General features: G+C 34.5%; 1 protein-coding gene across 1 annotated transcript in view; it reads right to left on the bottom strand.

Moving 5' to 3' along the window:
- The window catches only part of DIAPH2 (diaphanous related formin 2), a 650570-nt gene that overhangs the window by 386962 nt on the left and 241516 nt on the right, over window positions 1-22092 (bottom strand). The window contains exon 17 of the mRNA XM_021706787.1: window positions 21374-21503. Within this exon, the coding sequence (XP_021562462.1) occupies window positions 21374-21503 (130 nt within the window). The remainder of the gene's footprint in view (window positions 1-21373; window positions 21504-22092) is intronic.

Raw genomic sequence — 22092 nt, 5'->3', positions numbered from 1 at the left:
CACAGTAATGCCCTTACAAATGTTAATGGATTCTTAATAAATTCTTGATTTTAGTGACTCTTGCTTACTTCTTTGAAAACAGAAAACTTTAAAGGTTTATGGATCAATTAATACATACATTGAGCCAACTTACTTATTCAAAATACATAACTTTGATAAATTTACATAGTCATTCTTGACAATATTCTACCAAGTAAAATGGCAGAATCAGTTAATGTAAAAATAAGTGCCACCATTCAAGATATTTTGCATAAAATTTAAGGAAAAAATGTCAGGCTCAAAATTAAATTCCTAGGGGTCAAAAGAGAAAGTCAAAGCTAAAGCTTTGATAGAGAAGTAAAGGCAGTAACCTAAGGATTATGGAACTAAATATTAATATATGCTTAAAGACTTGGGTTTTAGTATCTGCATAGGGAAGAGAGTTTATGTTTCAAGTCTCTTGTACATGGAAGGATGAAGCCTGGATGGATGGTTCCATCTGAAAACCTAGGTCTAGAAGAACTTCAGCCACTTGCTGAAAGACATGATGTGGAAAAACTTAACCACATAAGGCGATGGGGAAAAAAACATAAAGGGAGAAATATTATTTACAACGTTTTTATTCCCCCTTGCCCACACTTTAGGTTAAAATAACAAGGATTTAAAAGAAATGATCCACAGGTTGCAAATGTATTCATTTTAAAATTCTGCTCTATTTATACTATAAGCATCAATACTTAACCACATCAATAGAATGCAAGTATTTGGTATACAGTATCTCTGTGGTCATTGTATAATACATTCTGTACTTTTTTTTTTTTTTTTTTGAGTTAGAGTCTCACTCAGTTGCCCAGGCTGGAGTGCAGTGGCACGCTCACAGCCACCTCAGCATCGACCTGCTGGACTCCAATGATCCTTCTGCCTCATTCTTCCAAGTAGCTGAAACTACAGGGGTGTGCTACCACACCTGGTTATTTTTTTATTTATTGTAGAGACAAGGTCTCACCATGTTGCCCAGGCTGATCTTGAACCCACAGGCTCAGGCAATCCTCTCGCCTTGGCCTCTCAAAGTGCTGGGATTACAGGCTTGAGCCACCATGCCTGGCCTCATTCTGTACTTTTAATCATTTTATTTCTGATCAGGAATTATAGATTATTAATATGTGGGGGATACAGTAAGTAGGGTACCTGAAAATGGTTACAAGCAGACATAAGACCAAGATCCTGAGCAAACTAGAGCTGTTAAAAGGCTTTATCAGATTTTTATTCTAAAGCAATTAAAGCAAAGTAAGCTAGCCTAAATCATTAAACATATTTCAAAATCCACAACAGTAAGCGATAAGTTAAACTTCAGTATAGCCATACAGTGAAGTACTGGGCAGCCAAGGAAATTATGCCTTAGAAAAATATTTAATGACAAGTTTATCCTCTCCTAATAGGAAAAAAAAAATAGACTGTGATTCAATTTATGATTTCAATTCCGCAATATATATCTTCTTTTTAAAATTTTTTTAAATTTAAATATGTGGGATACAATTCAGGGTTAGGTATACAAATGTTCATTATGCAGGTACCCACCCTTGTTGACGAGGTGTGCCTTCTAATATAAAGGTTAGAAGGGACAGGTGCTGTGGCTCATGCCCATAGCCACAGGACTTTGAGAGGCTGAGATGAACAGATTGTTTGAGCCCTAGAGTTTGAGACCAGCCTGGGTAACATAGCAAAACGTCTCTATAAAAAAAAAAAAAAATTAAATTAGCCAGGCATGGTGGCGCACGTCTGTAGTCCCAGCTACTTGGGATGCTGAGGTGGAAGGATTGCTGAGCCCAGGAGGTCGAGGCTGTTGTGAGCTGTTGACTGTTGTGATCATGTCACTGCACTCCAACCTAGGTGACAGAGTGAAACCCTGACTCAAAAAATAAATAGATGAATTGATAGATATATAAATGCAAGATATAGTTAGATGGATGACAGATAGGTAGATAAGATAGATAGATAGACAGAGAGACAGATAGATAGACAGACAGACAGATAATTAGAAGAACATACACCGATATGTTACCAGTGGTTATTCCTGGTTTGAGAGATTGTAAGTAATTTATTTTATACTTTACTCTTTTTATATTTTCTATAATTTTTCTGCTTACTAAGTAATTTAAAATATTTTAGTTTTCATAACTAAAAAAAATCATTAATTTTATAACCAGAAAAGTAAGATTAATTTTAAAAAATCTGTTAGCTACCTCCATATGTGACTATAGATATAGACAAAATCTCAAACTGTCAGTTTAATCTTTCAATCTTCAAGACACACACTAATCTTTGGACAGAATTAACCAGTTGTTTGGCTGTAATGTTAATACGTTACTGAGTACCTTCTATAAGTCATAAATCAATTGGAAGCAGGAAATGTTTTAGCTCATGGCTACAAGACAAGTTCAGAGTTTCTTGGCTACAAGGACTAATTAGAGTGGGGGAGAAAAAGTTTTCTTTCACTCTATGAATCAGTTATACTGACAAAGCTAACATTTGTCAGGCAGCTTCTATAATTAGGGAAACAATTTATTGATTCAATTAAAATTTTTCATAACACAAAAGTGTTATGTTAGTGTATGTTAATTTCAGTGTTTACTTCATATGTAATCACATCCATACCCATTACTACCACCACAGGTTGAACATGCATATGCCAACCTTTAGCCCAGGGTGACTTCTAAAGCTGAACTATGAACTCCAACTGAAATCGTGTGTTTGTAATGGAAATGCTGACAACCTTAACTATAGCAGCATGAACAACACTGACTATAATAAAATCCTTGTTCAGATATAACTCACATAAAAAGTAAAAGCCAAGGGCTGTGAACAGCTCAGTAGATTTAAGCCATTTTTCAACACAGTCGAAATCCATATAATTCTATATTCCTTTCAAAGCAATACCTGATGGCTTCTCAGACTTCTATGCTTTGTTTTTAAAAATCTGTATATATTAGTATCTCATATGATTCCCTGTGAAACATTTTTTTCCTTTCTCTTCAGCTATGGAAAGTGCTAATGAAACTTTCATGAAATAAATGTTATTTTTGTCTGGCTTTACTTTGTATTTTCAATATCCTTGGGAATGGACTGGTTTAGTGAATTTGGAGAAATAATAAAGGGCCCAACAAATTCTGATTTGCAAAGCCTGTTAAAGTGACTCTGCATTATAATTGTTAGTGCAAAACTAAAGAGGATAATAATGTTCCACAATAGTTTAATTAGCACTTCCTTTTTTCCCCTGAATGTCAAAGAAGTTCTTTTTCTTTCATGCAAATAAAAAAGCAGGAAAAAAACAGCACTTGAGTCACAAAGCTCTAGCAAAAGCAACAGTGACAGCCACTATTTATTTTGTAATTAAGGTGTTACAGTGCTCACCCACTCACAGCCCCACACACTGTGCATATTTGGATAGCTGGCAATAAGCACTGTTGAGAACACTGCTGAGAGTGACAGAGCTGTCGCTCTTGTCTGTAGAGACTACCCTCAAGTCCAGTTTGTACAAACAGAATGCAAGAATCTGAAGAAGGAAATAGAACTGATCTAACCTATTAACTGTTTCTAGCAGAATTTGGAAATTGCTTAAGGGAGGATAGAAATATTCAGGTTTCCTTTGATCTCAGATATCTGCTTGCAATTTGAACACTATAACGTTTAAACATGAATATGGCCTTAAATATCATCTTGCAAATGGCTTCATTAATCACAATCATTTCCCATTTTTTAAGACCGTGGAAGACCAGAATAAGGCAGTAGAATGAAGATGATTAACTGATTACGGTTCTCAGAGAAGCAAGCAAAAAAGCTATTTCTTTTCAGATAAAATTGTGACTGGGATCTTACTTCATACAAGAGTATGTTTAGAGAGAGGCAATTCTACCTTGATTAATATCCATAGAAAATTAAATTATATTTGGCTAAATATTTGAATTCCACAAGATTTAACATCTCAGTAAGGCTCATCATATACTTTTATGTGCTATTGCCAGTGAAAGTAAATCTTAGAGACATTATTAGTTTTGAGAACAGAAATATATAGAGAACACAAAATACAAATATGCTAATTGTATGACCTTGCTATACAGTTTGTTTTGAAATTTGAACAGGCAGAGTCAACATTTCCTGTCTTCGTACTTCATTCCAAATTTAATTGATGATAAGGGATCTGAAATTACAGCTAATTCTAGAACTTGTATTTTACTTTTGAGTGTTAATAGTATGACACTGCTAATACTAGGAATGAAATCTATTCAGGGAATCACATGTGGTTAGAAAAATAGATTTGGTAATTTCAAATTATTACATATATTGTTTAGATGCAATATCTGCATACAAATATTCTTCTAGTTTTTGCAATTTTTCTCCCTATTGGTGGTTTCTTCATCCATCATTCATGTCACAATCCAATACATATTACATTTTTTCCAGAATATTTCCTCTCTCATTTTTAGTCTCACTGCTATGTCTCCTTAGATCATGGAGGACTTTATATTATTATAAAATGAAATTTGACTGCAAAATGAAAGAAAGAGTTCAAGTTGTGGTTGAAAATAATTTTTTAAAAACTCTTTTAAGGCTAAGCAATATGTTACTTTCTGAAGGCTAGGCAATATGTTTCTTTCGATGCCTTTTATTCATTTATTAAAGTGTATTTATTTATTAAAGAACAGACAATATAGAGAATTTTGTAAGCTACATTGCTAATTTTATAAAACAGACATAAAGAGAGAGATATTAAAATATCAGGATGAATTTTATATAGTCCTATAAACCATATAATACCTTTGGTTCTGGACCAACTGTAATTCAAGATTAGCTGGTTATCTACATGCATGTGGAGATTATAAGGTACATACTAGAATTTCATTTTTGCAGGCTTTATTTTGGTAAATAGTATTTCCCAAGTAAAGCAATTAGTTGGACTGGCATTGGGCCACTTATTTCATAAGAACTGCTGTCTAATATCATTACTAACAATGCAAAGGAGTCAGAAATATGCTGCTCATGGCCACATGGCAATGGTGTCATGCCTTGGAAGATGTTACACGAATCATTACCACAAACTGCTTGTTTACTATCCATTCGATCTGTATCCATGTTTAAACTGCATCCACTTTCTGAAATTACCTACCTGTTTTAACTCCCTTCAGAGTAATAACATTTAAGTGCATGCAAATATGATCAAAATATAGTTATATACATCAGTCTTCTGACATAGAATAAAAAGCTGATGGTTACAAGTAGGTATTTTGAAGAGACTTTTAATATTAAAAAATATGATGAGAGACACATGGTAGTAGATTTTCAAAGTTGCAAAACTGGTGTCTGCCTTCCTCAGTGCATTTTTTGTAAGGATGTCCATATGCTCAGATTTCTGATAAAAAGATATTTGTATCAAAGATTTACAAAATAAATAATAAAATAATAACATATATTAGAATACACAAGAATTTCAAAGTGATAAATTATTGCAGATACAATAATTCTGAAAACAATGCATAATTTCTCACGTGTTAATCTCCAAGTAATTATGTGTGGAGTTTTATAACAATCAAGAGTTTAGAGAGAGGTAATTAATATAGAGAATTCTCACCTGTACCACCTGTATGAGCACTGAGTACATAATATAGTCTGATTTTTTTTAAACCTTTGCCAGTTCAATAGGTGAAACATGTATCTTAATGTTTTATGTGTATTCTGTTCCATATACTAATGAGGTAAAACTCCTTTGTTATGTTTTTCTTCCAAGAGTGTTCTAGTCATGTATCATTTGCTCATTTAAGGGTTAAGAATCATTTCTAATGGATGTCTAAGCAAGCTGAGATATCAACTCAGGTAATTAATAGAAATGTTTGAGACAACTGATTCTGTCCGACGAACATCTATTCAGTGTGATTTCCAACAGTAAAACATATGTGGATAAGTGCACAAATTAACTTTAATTATATGCATACTTTTGGAGAATAAATCACTCAAGAAAATAGATGTATTTACCTCAAGGGATATAAGTGTACAACTTAGCCACTGCAGGTATACCTGTAGTACAGTTAAATAAACATGCCCTTCAAAAAGGGTGGGCAACACAGGTATTTATTCTTAACTTCTCATCATACGATATGTTACGATTCTCTATGGATATGTAGAGAAAAATAAATTGAATAAAACCATAAATCCTAACAATACCATTTTAATATATTTAATGGTTTACTGTAGTTTTCGAGTAAAGCAGTGCTTTATTTGTATTATTTCACCAGATGATTCTAATTACAATAATTAATAGTCCCATTAAAATATCAACTTTACCAAGGCTTATATTGCTTTATCTGTTTATCTCAAATTAATGAACATTTTTTATTTTATAGCTTTTTCAATTATGTTTTTCATATTACTCTCCATGTTGTTACAGTGGAAAGAACAAGGGATACAGAAATAGACAAAATCTTAATTCTTATTTAAAGCTGTGTGTTCTTGAGCACTTTACTTTTCTGAGGCTCAGTCTCCTTTTCTATAAAACCATGCTTAATACAGTGCCTGGAACATTTTTTAAGTTCTTTATAAATGATAGTGGTTATTATTATCACTATTAGGTATCAGAAAATGCATAATTAAATGAATAAAGAGTAGCTAGCATAAACATTAGCTTTAGATTTTCTGCTACAAGTGCAAACAGAACACACTCCTTTAAAATGCACATAAAAGAAAATGCTTTACTATCATTTTATTAGTTATTATAATAATCTTTTAAATTTACACCTTTTTTATTTTCCCCTAACCTTTTACTATCAGTTATTTAAACTATTTAATTAAATACTATATGCTTTTTCCTTTCTTCCATGTTTACACATGCTAAGGATAAAGATGTCTAACGAAATAAACTATTAGAATTTTAGACCAAACCTTAAATGTGGGACAATGATTCTTCCATCAAAGCTTAGAGATGTCATTCAAAATAAGATGACCCTCTAAGATTATGTTTTTAAAGTCTTATTTCTAAAAGGATCCAAAATGGAAAAGAATATAAGAATATGTAAAGAAAATAAATTCATGACATCACACATTATTTCAGAAAGCTTTATAATTTTATAAGTGAATTCTGACTTTCAATTTTTAAACTGAACAAGCCAAAAAAACCTGATCAAAATAAACTAGAATATTATCATACTAGCTTGAATAATAAACAATTATTTATATATAACACTTTTTTCTGAGGCATTTTCACATTGAATATTATCATAACCACCATGAGGGATAAGTAGGTTAAATATTACCACGGCTATTTTTCAAATTAAGAAACATTGTTATACAAATGAGGAAATAGGCACTGAGAGAGGATATGGCCAAACTACATTCTAACAAGTAGCTGGTGACAAAGTTGAAACTAGAATGTGTATGTTATGATTCTCATCCCTGGACATATTTCTAGTAAATATTTCTTTCATATATGACTATACCAGAATCCTGTGCCACAGAGGTATTTGTTTCCAATAGAAGTCAGAGTATTCTCCTTACTACTGCAATTTAACCTTAGAATTAAAATGCCAGAGCTCTGGTTCGAATGTGTCCCCCAAAGGTTATATGTTGGAAACATAATCTCTTAATCAAATATGTCTCTGTGTTTTATTTCAGGAGTCAATCAAATTAGAATATTTGACATATGAATATTCACTTTAAAAAATTTTTATTATTATTTTTTGTATTAACTTTTTGTCTTCTATGTCCTGGATTTGAGCTTTTATTTTGATGATCTGGATTCCTCCGCTGAACTTAGGGTTTTGATGGTCTTGCTTTTTCAGCTTCCTTAGGTGACTAGTTAGGCTGTTAACTTGTGATCTTTCCATTTTCTTCATGTGCATTTGTAGAGATATGAATTCCCTTCTTGCTACAGTTTTCATGGCATCCCAGAGATTTTGGTAAGATGTTTCTTCATTTTCATTTGTTTCAAGGTATCTTTTAATCTGTTTTGATTTTCATGTTGACTCAGGAGTTGCTTAGCATCATGCTGTTTAGTGTCCATGTCTTTGTGGGTTTGGGGGGAACTTTGTTGGTGTTGATATTTATTTTTATTCCACTGTGGTCTGAGAAGGTGCATGGCAAAACTTCAATCTTATTAAATTTGTTTATACTTTATTTATGGACAAGGATGAGGTCAATCTTAGAGTACGCTCCATGCGGTGATGAGTAGAATGTATATTCTGTGGTCGTTGGGTGGAGTGTTCTGTAGGTATCAATTAAGTCCATTTGGTCAAGCGTCACATTGAGGTTCCAGATCTCCTTGCTGATTTTTTGTCCTGATGATCTGTTTAGGGTTGTGAGTGGGATATTAAAGTCCTCAGCTATGGTAGTGTTAGAGTCAATATCTTTATTAAGTTTGCCTATCTTTATTAAGTTTGCCTAGAAGCTGCTTTATGAAAGTTGGTGCTCCTATGTTGGGTGCATATATGTTTAGGATGGATATTTCTTGTTGATGGATTGAACCTTTTATCATTATGTAGGGACTTTCCATATCTTTTTAAATTTTTGATAGATTAAAGGGTATTTTGTCTGAAATTAAGATTGCAGCTCCTGCTTTCTTTTGTGTTCCGTTCACCTGAAATTTTGTTTCCCATCCTCTTACTTTGAGTCTGAGAGTGTCCTTTCTAGTGAGATGAGTCTCTTGGAGACAATATATTGTTTCCTCATGATATTTTATTCATTTTGCCATTCTATGTCTTTTCAGTGGTGCATTTAGTCCATTCACATTCAGGCTAATTATTGAAATGTGAGAGTTTATCCCTGTCATGAGGTTCTTAAAGAGTTGTCGTTGTTCCTGTTTGTTTGTTGTCTTTCTTTTGATTTTGGGGTTGATGCATGTGTGTTTTCAATCTTTTTCCTGCAGTCTTGTGAAGAATGTTGTCATTCTTTTTTCCCTTTCTTCTGTGTTTAATACTTTCTTACATGTTTCTCGTAGAGCTGGTGTAGAGGCAGTGTAAGTACTTAGGGATTGAATGTCTGGGAAAGATTTTAATTTTCCCTCACTGATGAAGCTTAGCTTAGCTGGGCAGGTTATTTTTGGTTGAAATTGTTTATCTTTGAGAACTTTGAAGATTGGGCTCCAAGCTCTCCTAGCCTGAAGTGTTTCTGTAGACACATCTGCTGCTATTCTAGGTGGTTTTCCTGGGTAGGTAGTCTAACCTTTTTCTGTTGCTGCCTTCAGGATTTTTTTCTTTTATACTTACTTTGTTTAGGCAAATCACTATGTGTCTAGGAGTTGGTCGTCTCATTTGTTCTCTGAATATCTTGTGTTTGAATGCTCGTCTCACTGAGATGAGGGAAGTTTTCTTGAATAATTTCATGGAATGTTTGTTCCAGGGTAGTCTTTGTCTCTCTTTCTGCCTCAGGAAGTCCAATTACTCTTAGGTTTGGCCTCTTAAAGTAATTGTTCACCTTTTGAAAGTTTTGTTCTGTCTTTTAAAGCTCTTTTTCTATGTTTTTGACAGTTTAGGTTAGTTCTATATTTTGGTCCTCAAGCTCTGAGAGTCTTTCTTCTGTTTGGCTAATTCTACTTTTCATACTTATCAGTTTGTTATTTATCTCATTCACAGTATTCTTTACTGCTGTTATCTCAGTTATCAACTCCTTCCTATTTTCCTCTTGCAGCTCCTCAATTCTTTTAAATCTCTCTATTAATGTCTTGATATCTGGGTTTGTAGTTTGAGACCAGTCATTCTGGGGGCTCTTCATTATTTGCATTCCAAAGTCTGTTTTCTCAGCATTTGACCTCCCAGGGGTCTGTGAGAGACCCATATTCTTCTTTTGGTTTTTCTTCATTTGTGTAGATTCCCCTCCCATTCCCCCTTCTTCTTTAATTCTGTTGTTCATGGATGGTGGTGTTGCTTTTACTTCTGTTTGCTCAATCTCCTATTCTTCCTTATGTGGATCCTCTGGCTTTGTTAACTTCTGAAGCGGAACTGTGGGTTGGGGGCTGTACTTTTTGCAGTTTTGAGATTTAATTGAGGGGGGAGCTGTGATTCAGACTCTATCTGCAGATTCCAGTATCCACCGACAGGTGTATTGGCACCCTGGAGCCCACTTCCCACTGCCTTACAATTTGTCCATGTAGTGAGGGTATAGGTTTGCTCCCTGGAAGTAGAATCAGTTAAGAAATGGAAGAAGGGGGCGGGGGGCAAGAGGAAGGTGAAGAGAGAGAAGTAAGAGGGAAAACAGACAGACATACCAACTAACAAATGAAAAGGGACACAAAGACAGAAAATAGTAAAAAAAAAAAAGAAAAAGAAAAAGAAAGAAAGAAAGAAAAAAAACCCCCTAAAACATACAGGCAATCATACAAACACAAAGCCCAACATAAACTTGACTATTGATATACTCTTCCTATACTCAAAAAGGAAGTCTAAAGAATAGAAGAGACTCTGAGGTCTTTCCTATAAGTCCAAAGTCCTTTCAGCTCTGATCTCTACCCTTCCCCTCTGCTCTCATACAGGCAGATAGGGTTGCTCACAGCTTGGGTCCGATGCCCCAGACCTGCTTTGGAAAGAGGGTAGATCAGATCTGACCTCACTCTGCTTGCTGCCTGCCACTCAGATCTGACCTGTGTCTGATCCAGCATGGGGGAGGGGCTTCTGTCTCTCCCAGTTTGATGAGATTACCTTAGGCCCCAAGTTGGAGGCTCAGTGGAGCTGGGCAGGGCAATGCAGATCTCTGCCTGGTCCTGGGGCAGAGAAAATGGCTGCGGTGGGCATCTCCCTACTGGGCATGGACTCCTCTCTGGTTTCCCCAATCCTCCGTCTCCACTGATCAGATCTGCAGCTCCAACTGATCCACTATAACAGGTGATGGTGTGGGCCTGGCACCAGGTGACCAGAATCAACTAGATTCGGTAGGCTTTACTCAGGTATGTTCCCAGGAGCAGCAGAGGATCCTGCACGTGATCTTGCCGGCTGCACTCCAATCTCAGGGAAGTGGGGGTTTGTAGTCGCCCTCAGAGGGGGGACTCAGGTGCGTGATCCCGGGTAGCTCCTCAGATGGACTTTCACTCCCCCACCAGCACATGCCCACTCATGCAGAGAGTCTCTAGGGACACTTGCCTCAGTGGAGACTCCCACAGACTGACCATGGGTCACCATCTTAAGCTCCACCTCCTGGATATTCAATTTTTAACTAACAAGCTTCACTCTACAATGAGATAAAGGACCAATAGCCCCACATGTTTTATTTCCTGACACTGAAGCAAAGACACAATGATAAAAATGACAGCAGGGACAGGCTCTTGGTGAAAAAATTTTTAACTCAGTATGTGCTAAGGATTCAATGATATACCAGACAGCATAATATTGATAACAACCATAACAGAGATTACACTTATCTTCATGTAATATAGAATGTGATTGGTGGATCTTTTTTTCCTTCTTCTTTTTTAAGTAAACAAAGTGTAATCATTCACTGTTAGATTAAATGATGTTTTGATAAAATCCTTAAGTGACATATAACTTGTTGAAAAACAATAATTATTTACAATAATGCCAGATCAACTCTGACAGAAGCTGCCTACTTATATTTATACCACAGATGTGATCATTATAACTAAGCAAGGGTAAAAACAAAAGTATCTTCTGAATTAAAATGTAATACCATCCTCACTTTTCATAAGTTATTACATATTACAAATCTGAATGACTGGCTTTTAAAATATGCTTTGTATAACATAGCATAAAGTATAACATAATTCAGAAAAGTACAAATAAGTGACCAGCTGAATGTATGTTCACAAACTAAACATGCCCATGTCACCAGTATCCAGATCAAGAAACAGAACATGACTGATAACCCCAGAAGTCCTTGTATACTCCATTCCAGTCACCACTCCATCACTACAGTAACTATTATAATGACTTCTAATACCACAGGTTACTTTTGTTTTAAACAACTACCTTAAAAAATACTTTTGAAGACCTGGTTTTCTACTTGTTGCTCAACAGGTAAGAATTTGAAATAAAATGTCTACAAATATATTTTAGTTAATCCATGTACCCAGAAAGTTTCACTGTGAAGTTAAATAAAGACAGCAGCTAGGACAAGGTTGATATTTAATAAGCATTTACTGAGCTGAATTTACTATGCTAATAGTGTGTTACATTTTGCCCTGAAAAAGCAGACTAATGATATCATACATAATTGAGAAAGCATCATGCCAAGATGCAGCCATAAATACAGAAACCTTTACATTGTAATGCAAGAAAGTACAGGATCAAGTACCAAAGTAAAAGTTTCAAATACGAATTATGGTAGAGGAGAAAAGTAAGGAACCACTGAAAGCTAGAGCAGTTGGGGAAGAATTTTAAAGAGGGGTGGGATTTACACTCGACCTTTAAAAAGATACAGGGGCTCAAAAGAGCTGAGAGAAGGGGGTGGCATTTTAGTTTAGAAAAGGCAAAGAAGCCTAGTTTCTGAGACAGGCAAGGTAATGATGTAAGACAGATAAGCTATGCATACAGTTATCTAGTAAAAATAGATTCTGAGATGCAAAAGCTGAGGTACCCTGACAAATGTGCACATAAGTCTATAAGAAATCAGTGATTTGTGTTGAAACGATTCGCTCAAATCCAAATGGCCATGCTCTCTGCTTTCTTTCATTGCTACCTGAATATATTAATGTTTTCACCCAATAGTTTCCTCTAGAAATGAAAATAAATTAAGAAATGTTTATATGTTATGAATTAAAAACATTGGTTGGTAATGACTAGATTACTGAACAGCAAAAAGAAAACATGACTTTCTTTCCTAAGTCCTTTTGACAGTTCCCATTAAAAATACATTTTCTGGAGTTTATTCATCTTGCTTAACAGATGAATAAGCTCTAGAGATCTGTTGTACAACCTTCTATCTATAGTTGACAATAAAGTATTGTATACTTAAAAATTTAAGAGGGTAGACTTCACATTAAGTGTTTTTATAAAAAATAAAAATAAATTTCTGTGCCTGTTTTGGATTCTTATTGTTTCTCTTACTTTAAAGACACTCATTTTGCTTGGAAAAATTAAGGGTGACTTGGTGAGAATAAGAAAGCAAGTATAACAAATGGGAAAATGTATATAGACAAATATGCACTTGATTCCCTAAAATCTAATGATATTTCCTTAAATTTTATAACATTTATGGCATTGACATGATAGAATGCAATTCATTCAGCAAAAATTGTTCATGCTATTTTAAATAGTATATATGAGAAAGTTCAAAAGAAGCTGAACAATTTAACTCTTTTATTAAAATGATGTGGGCCAGGCATTATGGCTCACACTTGTAATCTCAGCATTTTAGGAGTCCTGGGTAGGGGAATCACTTAAGCCCAGGAGTTCAAGACCAGCTTAGACAACATAGTGAGACCTCGTCTCTATAAAAAATAAATAAGTTAGCTGGGTGTGGTGGCATGCAACTGTAGTCCCAGCTCCTTGGAGGATGAGATGGAAGGACTGCTTGAGCCTAGGAGGTCGTAGCTGCAGTGAGCTATGATCGTGCCACTACACTCCAGCCTGGGCATTGGAACAAGACTATGACTCAAAAAAGAAAAGAAAAGAAAAGAAAAACAAACAAACAAACAAACAAAATGATGTAGTGGTATGTATACTCAGTTTGATGCAGACTGCCAATTTAACTAAGGTCAATTCTACTGACACCTTGTCACATCGGCATATTAAGATTCTGTGCTTCTAAAAAGGTAGATTAGAGCCCGCGGGTTCAAGACCCGCCTGGGCAGCGAGACCTCATCTCTACAATAAATCAAAAAATCAGCCGGGTGTGGTAGCGCATGCCTGTAATTCCGGCTACTTAGAAGGCTGAGGCGGAAGGATCACCGGAGCCCAGCAGGTCGAGGCTGCGGTGGCCAGGAGCGGCCACTGCACTCCAGTCTGGGTGACAGAGTGAGACTCCAACTCAAAAAAAAAAAAAAAAAAGTTAGATTATAATACAAAGGTTGTATCTGTTAGGAAGCTCTACAGTTTAATACTTCCTAGCATCTTAGGTCCTGTAAGTCACTACAAGTTAAATGTTCTAAAAACAGTAGGGTCTTGTTTTATAAATTTTATTCCATGGATTATAGAAAAATCTCAAAGATTCTTCATTAAAACTAATAGACAATATGAAAGTAATTGTTTCAGGTATTAAAATAAAAGATAGCAGACATTTCAGCAGTTAGTTATGTTACTGTTATGAGACTGTCAGCTCCCCTCAGGTCCTATGGGACTTGGTCCTTCTGGTTCACCATAAACCTCTATGGTTTGTTGCCCTCTATAAGTTTAGGTCCTCTCCACTATTAACTGGATTGTTTCCCATTTTAACTTTTCCATTGGAAGAAGCAAAATATGGACCAAGAAATATTGTTAAGTCCCAGTGTTCTCCTTATTCTTACTTCCCTTTTTCTCCCCTGGAATTTACAGTGAACAGCAATTTTCAGGCTGCTATTCTCTATTTGTCAGCCTCCCATAATGCCTTATTTTGAAATATGCCTGCTGTATTAAAATGATTTGTGATTAATTTGATTTAATAAGCATTTATTAGCACTTCTGTCTGAGGTGCTGTGCTAGCACAGAAACTGTAAGGACAAATCAGATATAGTCCTTACCATGAAGAAACTCAATCTAGTAGGTACAGATAGAAGCAAATAACTACATAAAAAATGTGAATGTGGTATGTGCTATATTACTAATAAGGCTAAAACGCTGCTGTGACACAGAAGAGGGAGAGGTTAATTTTGTCAAAATGAGGTTAAAGAGATTATGGACAAGTATATAGAGGAAGTAGCATTCATACTTTTATAATTCCAGTATTTTTTTTTTTTTTAATTTGGTCAGGATTTATATTCTATTTCTTTTTTTTCTTTTCTTTTTTTTTATTTTTTTGAGTCGGTGTCTCACTCTGTCGCCCAGTACAGTGAAATGGTCACGGCTCACTGCAGAACATCCTGGGTTCAAAGGATCTTCCTGCCTCAGCCTCCTAAGTAGCTGAGACTACAGGCATGTACCATCACATCTGGCTAACTTACTGATTTTTTTATACAGATGAGGTCTTGTTTTGTTGCCTAGGCTGGTCTTGAACTCCTGGGCTCAAACAACCCTCCTGCTTCAGCCTCCCAAAGTGCAAGGATTAAAGGCATGAGCCACCATGCCCAGTCAGCATTTATTTTCCATATATTTTCCAATATATGAGTATAAACCTCTGTTGCATACTTTACACCACAAAAATTTAAAATGCAGATGAAATATATTTAGCAATATAACTCCAAACAAGGTCTGCAAACATGCATTGACTGTACCATGAAGCTGTGTGATCATGGACAATTTCTTGATCATTATGGATCTCAGTTTCTTCAACTGTAAAATGATAAATTTGTATTAAATGCCATTTGTAGTTCCATTTAGCAGGGACTAGATAATGTCTAAAGCTTCTACCACCTTTGGAGTTTCTGAAAGAATTTTTTTTCCTTTCCCAAGCTTTTAAACTTTACTGTTATTTTATTTGTCTCTCTCTTTTTATTCCATATATTTTCCCCCTATAGTTTCTTTACTCTGAACTTTCATTGTTACTAATCCTGTGAAAAAGTCAGAGTGGATAAACTTAATCAGTTAATAATAAGACCATAGAAACATGGCAAATATCAAAAGGTACAGTTGATCATTAAAATGAACATAATGTATTTAATTCATAAGAAATTAACACCGTTCATAGAAAACTTAACTAGCTTTTATCTTGTAGGTACTAATTTAATTGACATGAAACCCATTTTAAATTTATGTAAAACCTTACGATTAATAGTACCTTCAAATATATTAATATAATTTTTTCCCTTTTGAATGAAGTAGTTTTAACTAAATTTTATTAACCCTTTTGATTTAATCCCTGGAGCTGACCTATAAAACAGTAGAGGTTTTAAATAAAACTATAAAAGTCCTCAAACCTGAAAGTTAAAGTGATAGCTACAGAGGGGAAAAACAATAAAGGATTTATGTCTAGTAAACCAGCAATGTTTTACACAATATATATCTATCAGATATAAGTTATACACACACACACACACACACACACAAAATCTTTAAAATTAATCAGTGGGAGCCGGGCTTGGTGGTTCAGCCTGTAATCCCAGCGCTTTGGGAGGTTGAGGTGAATGGATTGCCTGAGCCCGCGGGTTCGAGACCCGCCTGGGCAACTTGGCGAGACCTCATCTCTACAATAAATCAAAAATTAGCTGGGCGTGGTAGCGCACGCCTGTAGTTCCAGCTACTTGGAAGGCCGAGGTGGAAGGATCGCTAGAGCCCAGCAGGTCGAGGCTGCGGTGGCCAGGAGCGGTCACTGCACTCCAGTCTGGGTGACAGAGTGAGACTCCAACTCAAAACAACAACAACATCAACAACAACAACAAAATTAATCACTGGGGAAAAAGTAATTGTGGCTTATCGAAACATTTTTCAATGTTTTGAAGGCATCAAAGTCTCAATAATAACCATTTTTTCCCCTCTAAAGACTAATTGGTATGTCAAACATGAATGAAAGAACCTACAGGTTTATAATTTAACCTAGAATAAAATGACCACAGCAACATTATTTTATTAACTTCACTGGTAATAAAGTTACATTATACAATCTGCTTCTCAACCTCATAAGGGCTACGAAAATATCTGTTCAGAAGAAAGTGATGCACTCTTCTCCCTCGCCCTGCCTGCTTGCCTCACCTCTCCCTGCCCCGCAATAATAACTAAATAACTAACTAAATATATAAATAAACCCAACCCAAAACAAAACCACTCTCTAGTTCTTCAGGCAATGCATCATAAACTTTTCCCACTAAAGTACCCCTAATGGAAGAGAAGATTGAACATGTACCCCTAGGGATCTGCTGCAAGTGTGAAATTTCTTTGAAGTCATCTGCTTTATTTTAAAAATTCATGTGGATTTTGAATTCTAGTCCATAATATATATCTGTTTTAATGTAAAAATGATGTGTTTTCCCCTAATATCTTTGAGCTCTAGAAAAAATATGCTACGTTTATAACATAGCTTTGCATCTTCCAGGAAGCACACTATTTTAGAAGGCTGGCTTTACAAAGAATAAAGGTAATTATGAAATAAATTTTTCTATGGATCTCACATACTTTTTTCCTTTTACAACAAGGTGATTTTTCTTCTGTTACCAGTAATTTTGAGGTCTGTTACTTTAGTACTTAACCAAAATAAAATTTTTATTTACTATACTAGACAGAAAAGATCTTTACTCTATCAAGTAGGTACTTGGGTTCTAATAATACAAAAATATAGAAAAAGGCATTGATAGTCATTCGGTTGTTCTTTAAATATGAGCTCAATAATTTAGTCATTAACTGAATTAGCTCTGTCTTATCTAGATCCTTTCAGTTAAAAACAAAGATACTTTTTTGTTTTTGAAGAGAAGGGATCATTTCACAAGGATAGTTCATTATCAAATAAAATGAATTATATAGTATTGATCTATCTTTATTTTTGCTGGTAGATTGTGAATATATATGTGAATTATATACATATATATTTTTCACAATACTGACGAGGACAGAATGTAATTCAAACAGGGCTGAAATGTACGTTAAGCAAACAAGACAAGTTAAACTCAAAGATCAAGGAAAAAGTATTTAACTATAAATAAGAGGCAAATGGCTTGACCTTTCACCATGTTTTGTTTCTTCCTGCAGACTAAATTCAAAAGTATTTTCTCCTAAGGCTTCAGTAACAAAATATTAAAATAAAGAAAAAGGAAATAGATTCTGATCAGTGATTTGACAAATGATAGTCAGTTGTCTTAGAGGACAGGGCAGGTGAGATTTCCAGGCAAGGGATGCAGCATGAACTCGTACACAGGGACAGAATTATTATAAAGGAATAAAAATTGCTCAAGAGAATATATAACTGGGTACACTGAAATGAGAACTAGGAGGAAATGAAAGAGGGATGCGAGCAGGTGGAATGTGCTTAAGAACTTTTTGAGTTAAAAACTCTGAGTCAGAATTTCATAGGGAAGGAAAAACAACCAGTCCAAATAAACTTGAGAATGGAGATTGCTATGGCCCAAACAGTGAAACAGGAAGAAGATTCTTGACAACAGTTTTATTTTTTTTAATGCACTGGCAGGAAGAATAAACAAAATTAGAAATAATCAAAATACAATAGAGAGATTTTGCTCTTGAAATGGATTGGTGATACTGAAAGACGTTGGTGATACTGAAAAAACCACAACAAAATATATGTGTGTGCTCAGGCATAGGAAACAAACTAATAGAATTGAATATAACACTTATTTACTGAGAATAGAGAAACTATAAGATAACCTTATTATTTCCTTCTAGTAAGACAGTAGAAATTAATATTCTTAGTAGTATATAAATTACTACTGCTACTATTACTAAAGATAGCAATACAGCAACAGCTGTGTGCCAAACATTTTACTGAATGTGTTGTATATGTTAGTTCATTTAATCCATCATTCTCATTTTATAGATGAGAAAACAAAAGTTATTAGTTCAAGGTTATGAAACTAGTATGTAGTAGAGCTAGGATTAGAAAGATATAAATAATATCTAACTCAAAATACTGTGCTCTGTAGTCTACCGTCATCAGTAGTAGTAGTGGCTAAAGTCTATATGATTAAATGTCTCTATAACTATATAAAACATATATATATATATATATACAGTGTTATATACTCACATATAAAAACACAACATATACAAATATAGAGTTTATATATAATAAATACCTATAGTTGTTTAAAAATTTTAAATAATGTTTGTACATATTTATGGGGTATATGTGATATTTTGCTGCATGCATAGAATGTGTAATGATCAAATCAGGGAATTCAGGATGTCTATCACCTTAAACATTTATAATTTCTTTTTGTCATAAACATTCTAAATCTTTATTCTAGCTATCTTCACATATATAATATATTGTTGCTAACTATAGTCACCCTACTCTGCTATCAAACGTTAGTTTCTTTCATTTCTTTTCTAAGAGACAAGGTCATGCTCTGTTGCTTAGGCTGAAGTGCAGTGGCTTGACTATTGTGAATATTGCTATAATAAATATGGAAGTGGAGGTATATTTTTGATATACTGATTTCCTTTCCTTTGGCTAAATATTCATTAGTGGGATTGCTGGATCATATGTAAGTGCCTATAGTTATATATAACATATGTATAGATAAATATATGCACATCACCACATACATATATAAATCCACAAGTATTTAGTTTTAAAAATCAAAGCTAAAAAAAAAAAAAAGAAAGGCCAGGCACGATGGCTCAAGCCTGTAATCCCAGCACTTTGGGAGGCCAAGGCGAGAGGATTGCCTGAGTCCTGAGGGGTGAGACCAGCCTGGGCAACTTGGCGAGACCTTGTCTCTACAATAAATCAAAAAAATTAGCCGGGCGTGGTGGTGCATGATTGTGATTCCAGCTACTTGGAAGGCTGAGGTGGAAGGATCGCCAGAGTCCAGCAGGTTGACACTGGGGTGGCTGTGAGCATGCCACTGCACTCCAGCCTGAGTGACGGAGTGAGACTCCAAAACAAAACAAAACAAAGCAAAGACAAAGCTAATACAAGCATCATTCCAGATTTAATTTCAGTCATCCCAGATTATTTAAATTAAAAAATATATATTTATCAGAGATGTAGTAAGTATCCTCAATATAAGAATTAAAAGTTATCATTGTAAAGTTGACAGAACATTTTATTTGCATGTATTCCTGATGTATCTCCTTTTGAAATCTTTTAAAAATCGATTCTACATATTAAACAAAATTTAGAAAAAATTCTGGTAGTGGGCAATCAAAAAGTGACAATAGCATCAACATAATCTAATTTTAAGAACTGTTATTTTTTGTATCATTTTACATATTTCCAATTAAAATACAAATGTTCAAAATGCTGCACTTATTCCATATTAGTTACATGTTAGTAAATATGCCTCTAGTCACAAAGATATATTTCCAAATCAAAGGACTAAGATATAGAAGTTCTTCAGAAAAGCTAACGTCAGAAAGCTGCTATTACACTACTACTGAGTGTAATTTTCCATCACATCATAAAGTTTTCTTAAAATAAGGAAATAACATAAATAATACTATGCATTTACAGTTTGTCTTATAGTACTATTCTGGTCCTTGAACCTCCAAAATGAGACATACTTGATAAAATTAAATAAATTTGTTGAGGACTTAACTGACTACATCAGACCAGCAGAGATGACCACTATACAATGTCACACAAACAATATTCTGGGTTTTATAGACTTTTTTTTTTAAAGGACACTAACAGGTTTATATGGTGTGCAATAAACTTGGGAAATGTATATGCTTTTGAGCTCTTACCAAAAGTCCTCAGAGTTATAGAATGAAATTACTATAGTGCAATTTCAGGTATAAGATTTATGGTGTACTTTTCTTATCTAAAAGGGAAAATGTACTTCTCCACATATATCATCTCACCTTCAGAAAATCTTTCCTTGATCCTTTCTCCTTTCTTTTATTTTTCAGCCTCTTACAAGAGTAGACAATACTCACTAACTGACAAAGCTAATTGCCTCGATTTCAAATCTTGGAGATATGTGCTTCCCCTCTCTCGTTCCTCACTGGTGCCATGTGTTGCCTATTCTATCCCAACATGCCTTATTGCCCACCACATTAAGACCGGACTCCTTAACATAAGTTCTACAGTCAAACATTCCCTTCACCTGTCCTAAAACATTCTGCTACTTTGTCTTGCTCATGCTGTTTTCTCTTTGGAAAGCAAGCCCTTTTCCCACACCTGTAAAACCCTATCCTCATATTTCAACCTTTGACCTCGTCCATGAAGCCTTCTCTTATTTACCCATTCAAAAGCACTTTGCCCTTCATCTAAACCATAGGACATTACCTTGTCCTGCAGTACTTGTCATGTTCATCCTTATTTTATAAGGTATCTGTGTGTATACACATATTTTTTTTCACCTTCTAGATTTTAAACACATTCAAGCAAGAACTATCTTTTTCATGAATGATCATTTTCATATCGCCAAAAGCCCCATAGTGTGGTTCCTAAGTGTTTATAAAATGAAAGAATGAACATATTATCTGATCAGAGATATGAAAGCTTCAGTAACCTAGCAGTGTTAAAAAGTGAAGACAAAAACAGGTTATTAAAATGCACTATGCTGTCAAATATAAATTAGTGGAAACTATCTTCCTGCTTTTCTTATATCAGTAGACAAACAAAAATACTTTTGTGAATAATAATGTTTACAGGTTCTTTAATCTTACCACTTAAAATACATAGCCAAGAAATAGTCTCAAAGGAGTTACAAATCAATTACCTTTGCTTGCACTTTCTACATGTTCCAGTTCGTCAGGAAATTTCAGGATATCTCGGTATTTTTCCTCACAAATTTCAGCAATAAAGTGCAAAAGGGTTGTTTTTTGATCTGCTGATTTAGTATCTCTGATCTGGAAGAAAACAACAAAAAATTTTTAGTAATCTTTAGTAATTTAGACTTTTAAAACACAAGTGAAATGAATGAATTCATTATAACTTATTTAAAATGTAAAATAAAGGTTTGGGGTAGGTTCTTAATGTGGTCTAGTAGGAATGCTCATTGTAAAATGAGCTCTATATTTTAAAAGCCAGAAAGATGACCAATAAAATTGCCAAATAAAACCTTAATCTATATTTTCAAAAATGTGTCTGAATCATTATGGCAAAATGAACTATTTTTTTCATGAGAGAAGAACATTCATTTAAGTACTGATAGTAATAGTCCAAGTTAGTGTGTGCTTGTGTTATCATCATTCTATTCTTTGCTTTATTACAAAAATAAATTCTTGAAAGCTAGATTCATTTGTATTGAATTATATTTATTTCAAGCCATCATTGATGTAAATTAATATAAAAGAATAAGCACATTTTAGCCTCCTTTACTTGCATGGGCCATCAGAAGAGAATTCTCAAAGTTGTTTTTATCCTGAGTTGTAAAAGGAATCTGATCACATAATCATGATAAAATGAAAAATTGTATTTGTCTGCTTACATATTGTA

Source organism: Carlito syrichta, unplaced genomic scaffold, assembly GCF_000164805.1.
Source record: "Carlito syrichta isolate Samal-C Ts95f unplaced genomic scaffold, Tarsius_syrichta-2.0.1 Scaffold316004, whole genome shotgun sequence".
Classification (NCBI taxonomy): domain Eukaryota; kingdom Metazoa; phylum Chordata; class Mammalia; order Primates; family Tarsiidae; genus Carlito; species Carlito syrichta.
This window is presented reverse-complemented; position numbering and strand designations above follow the sequence as displayed.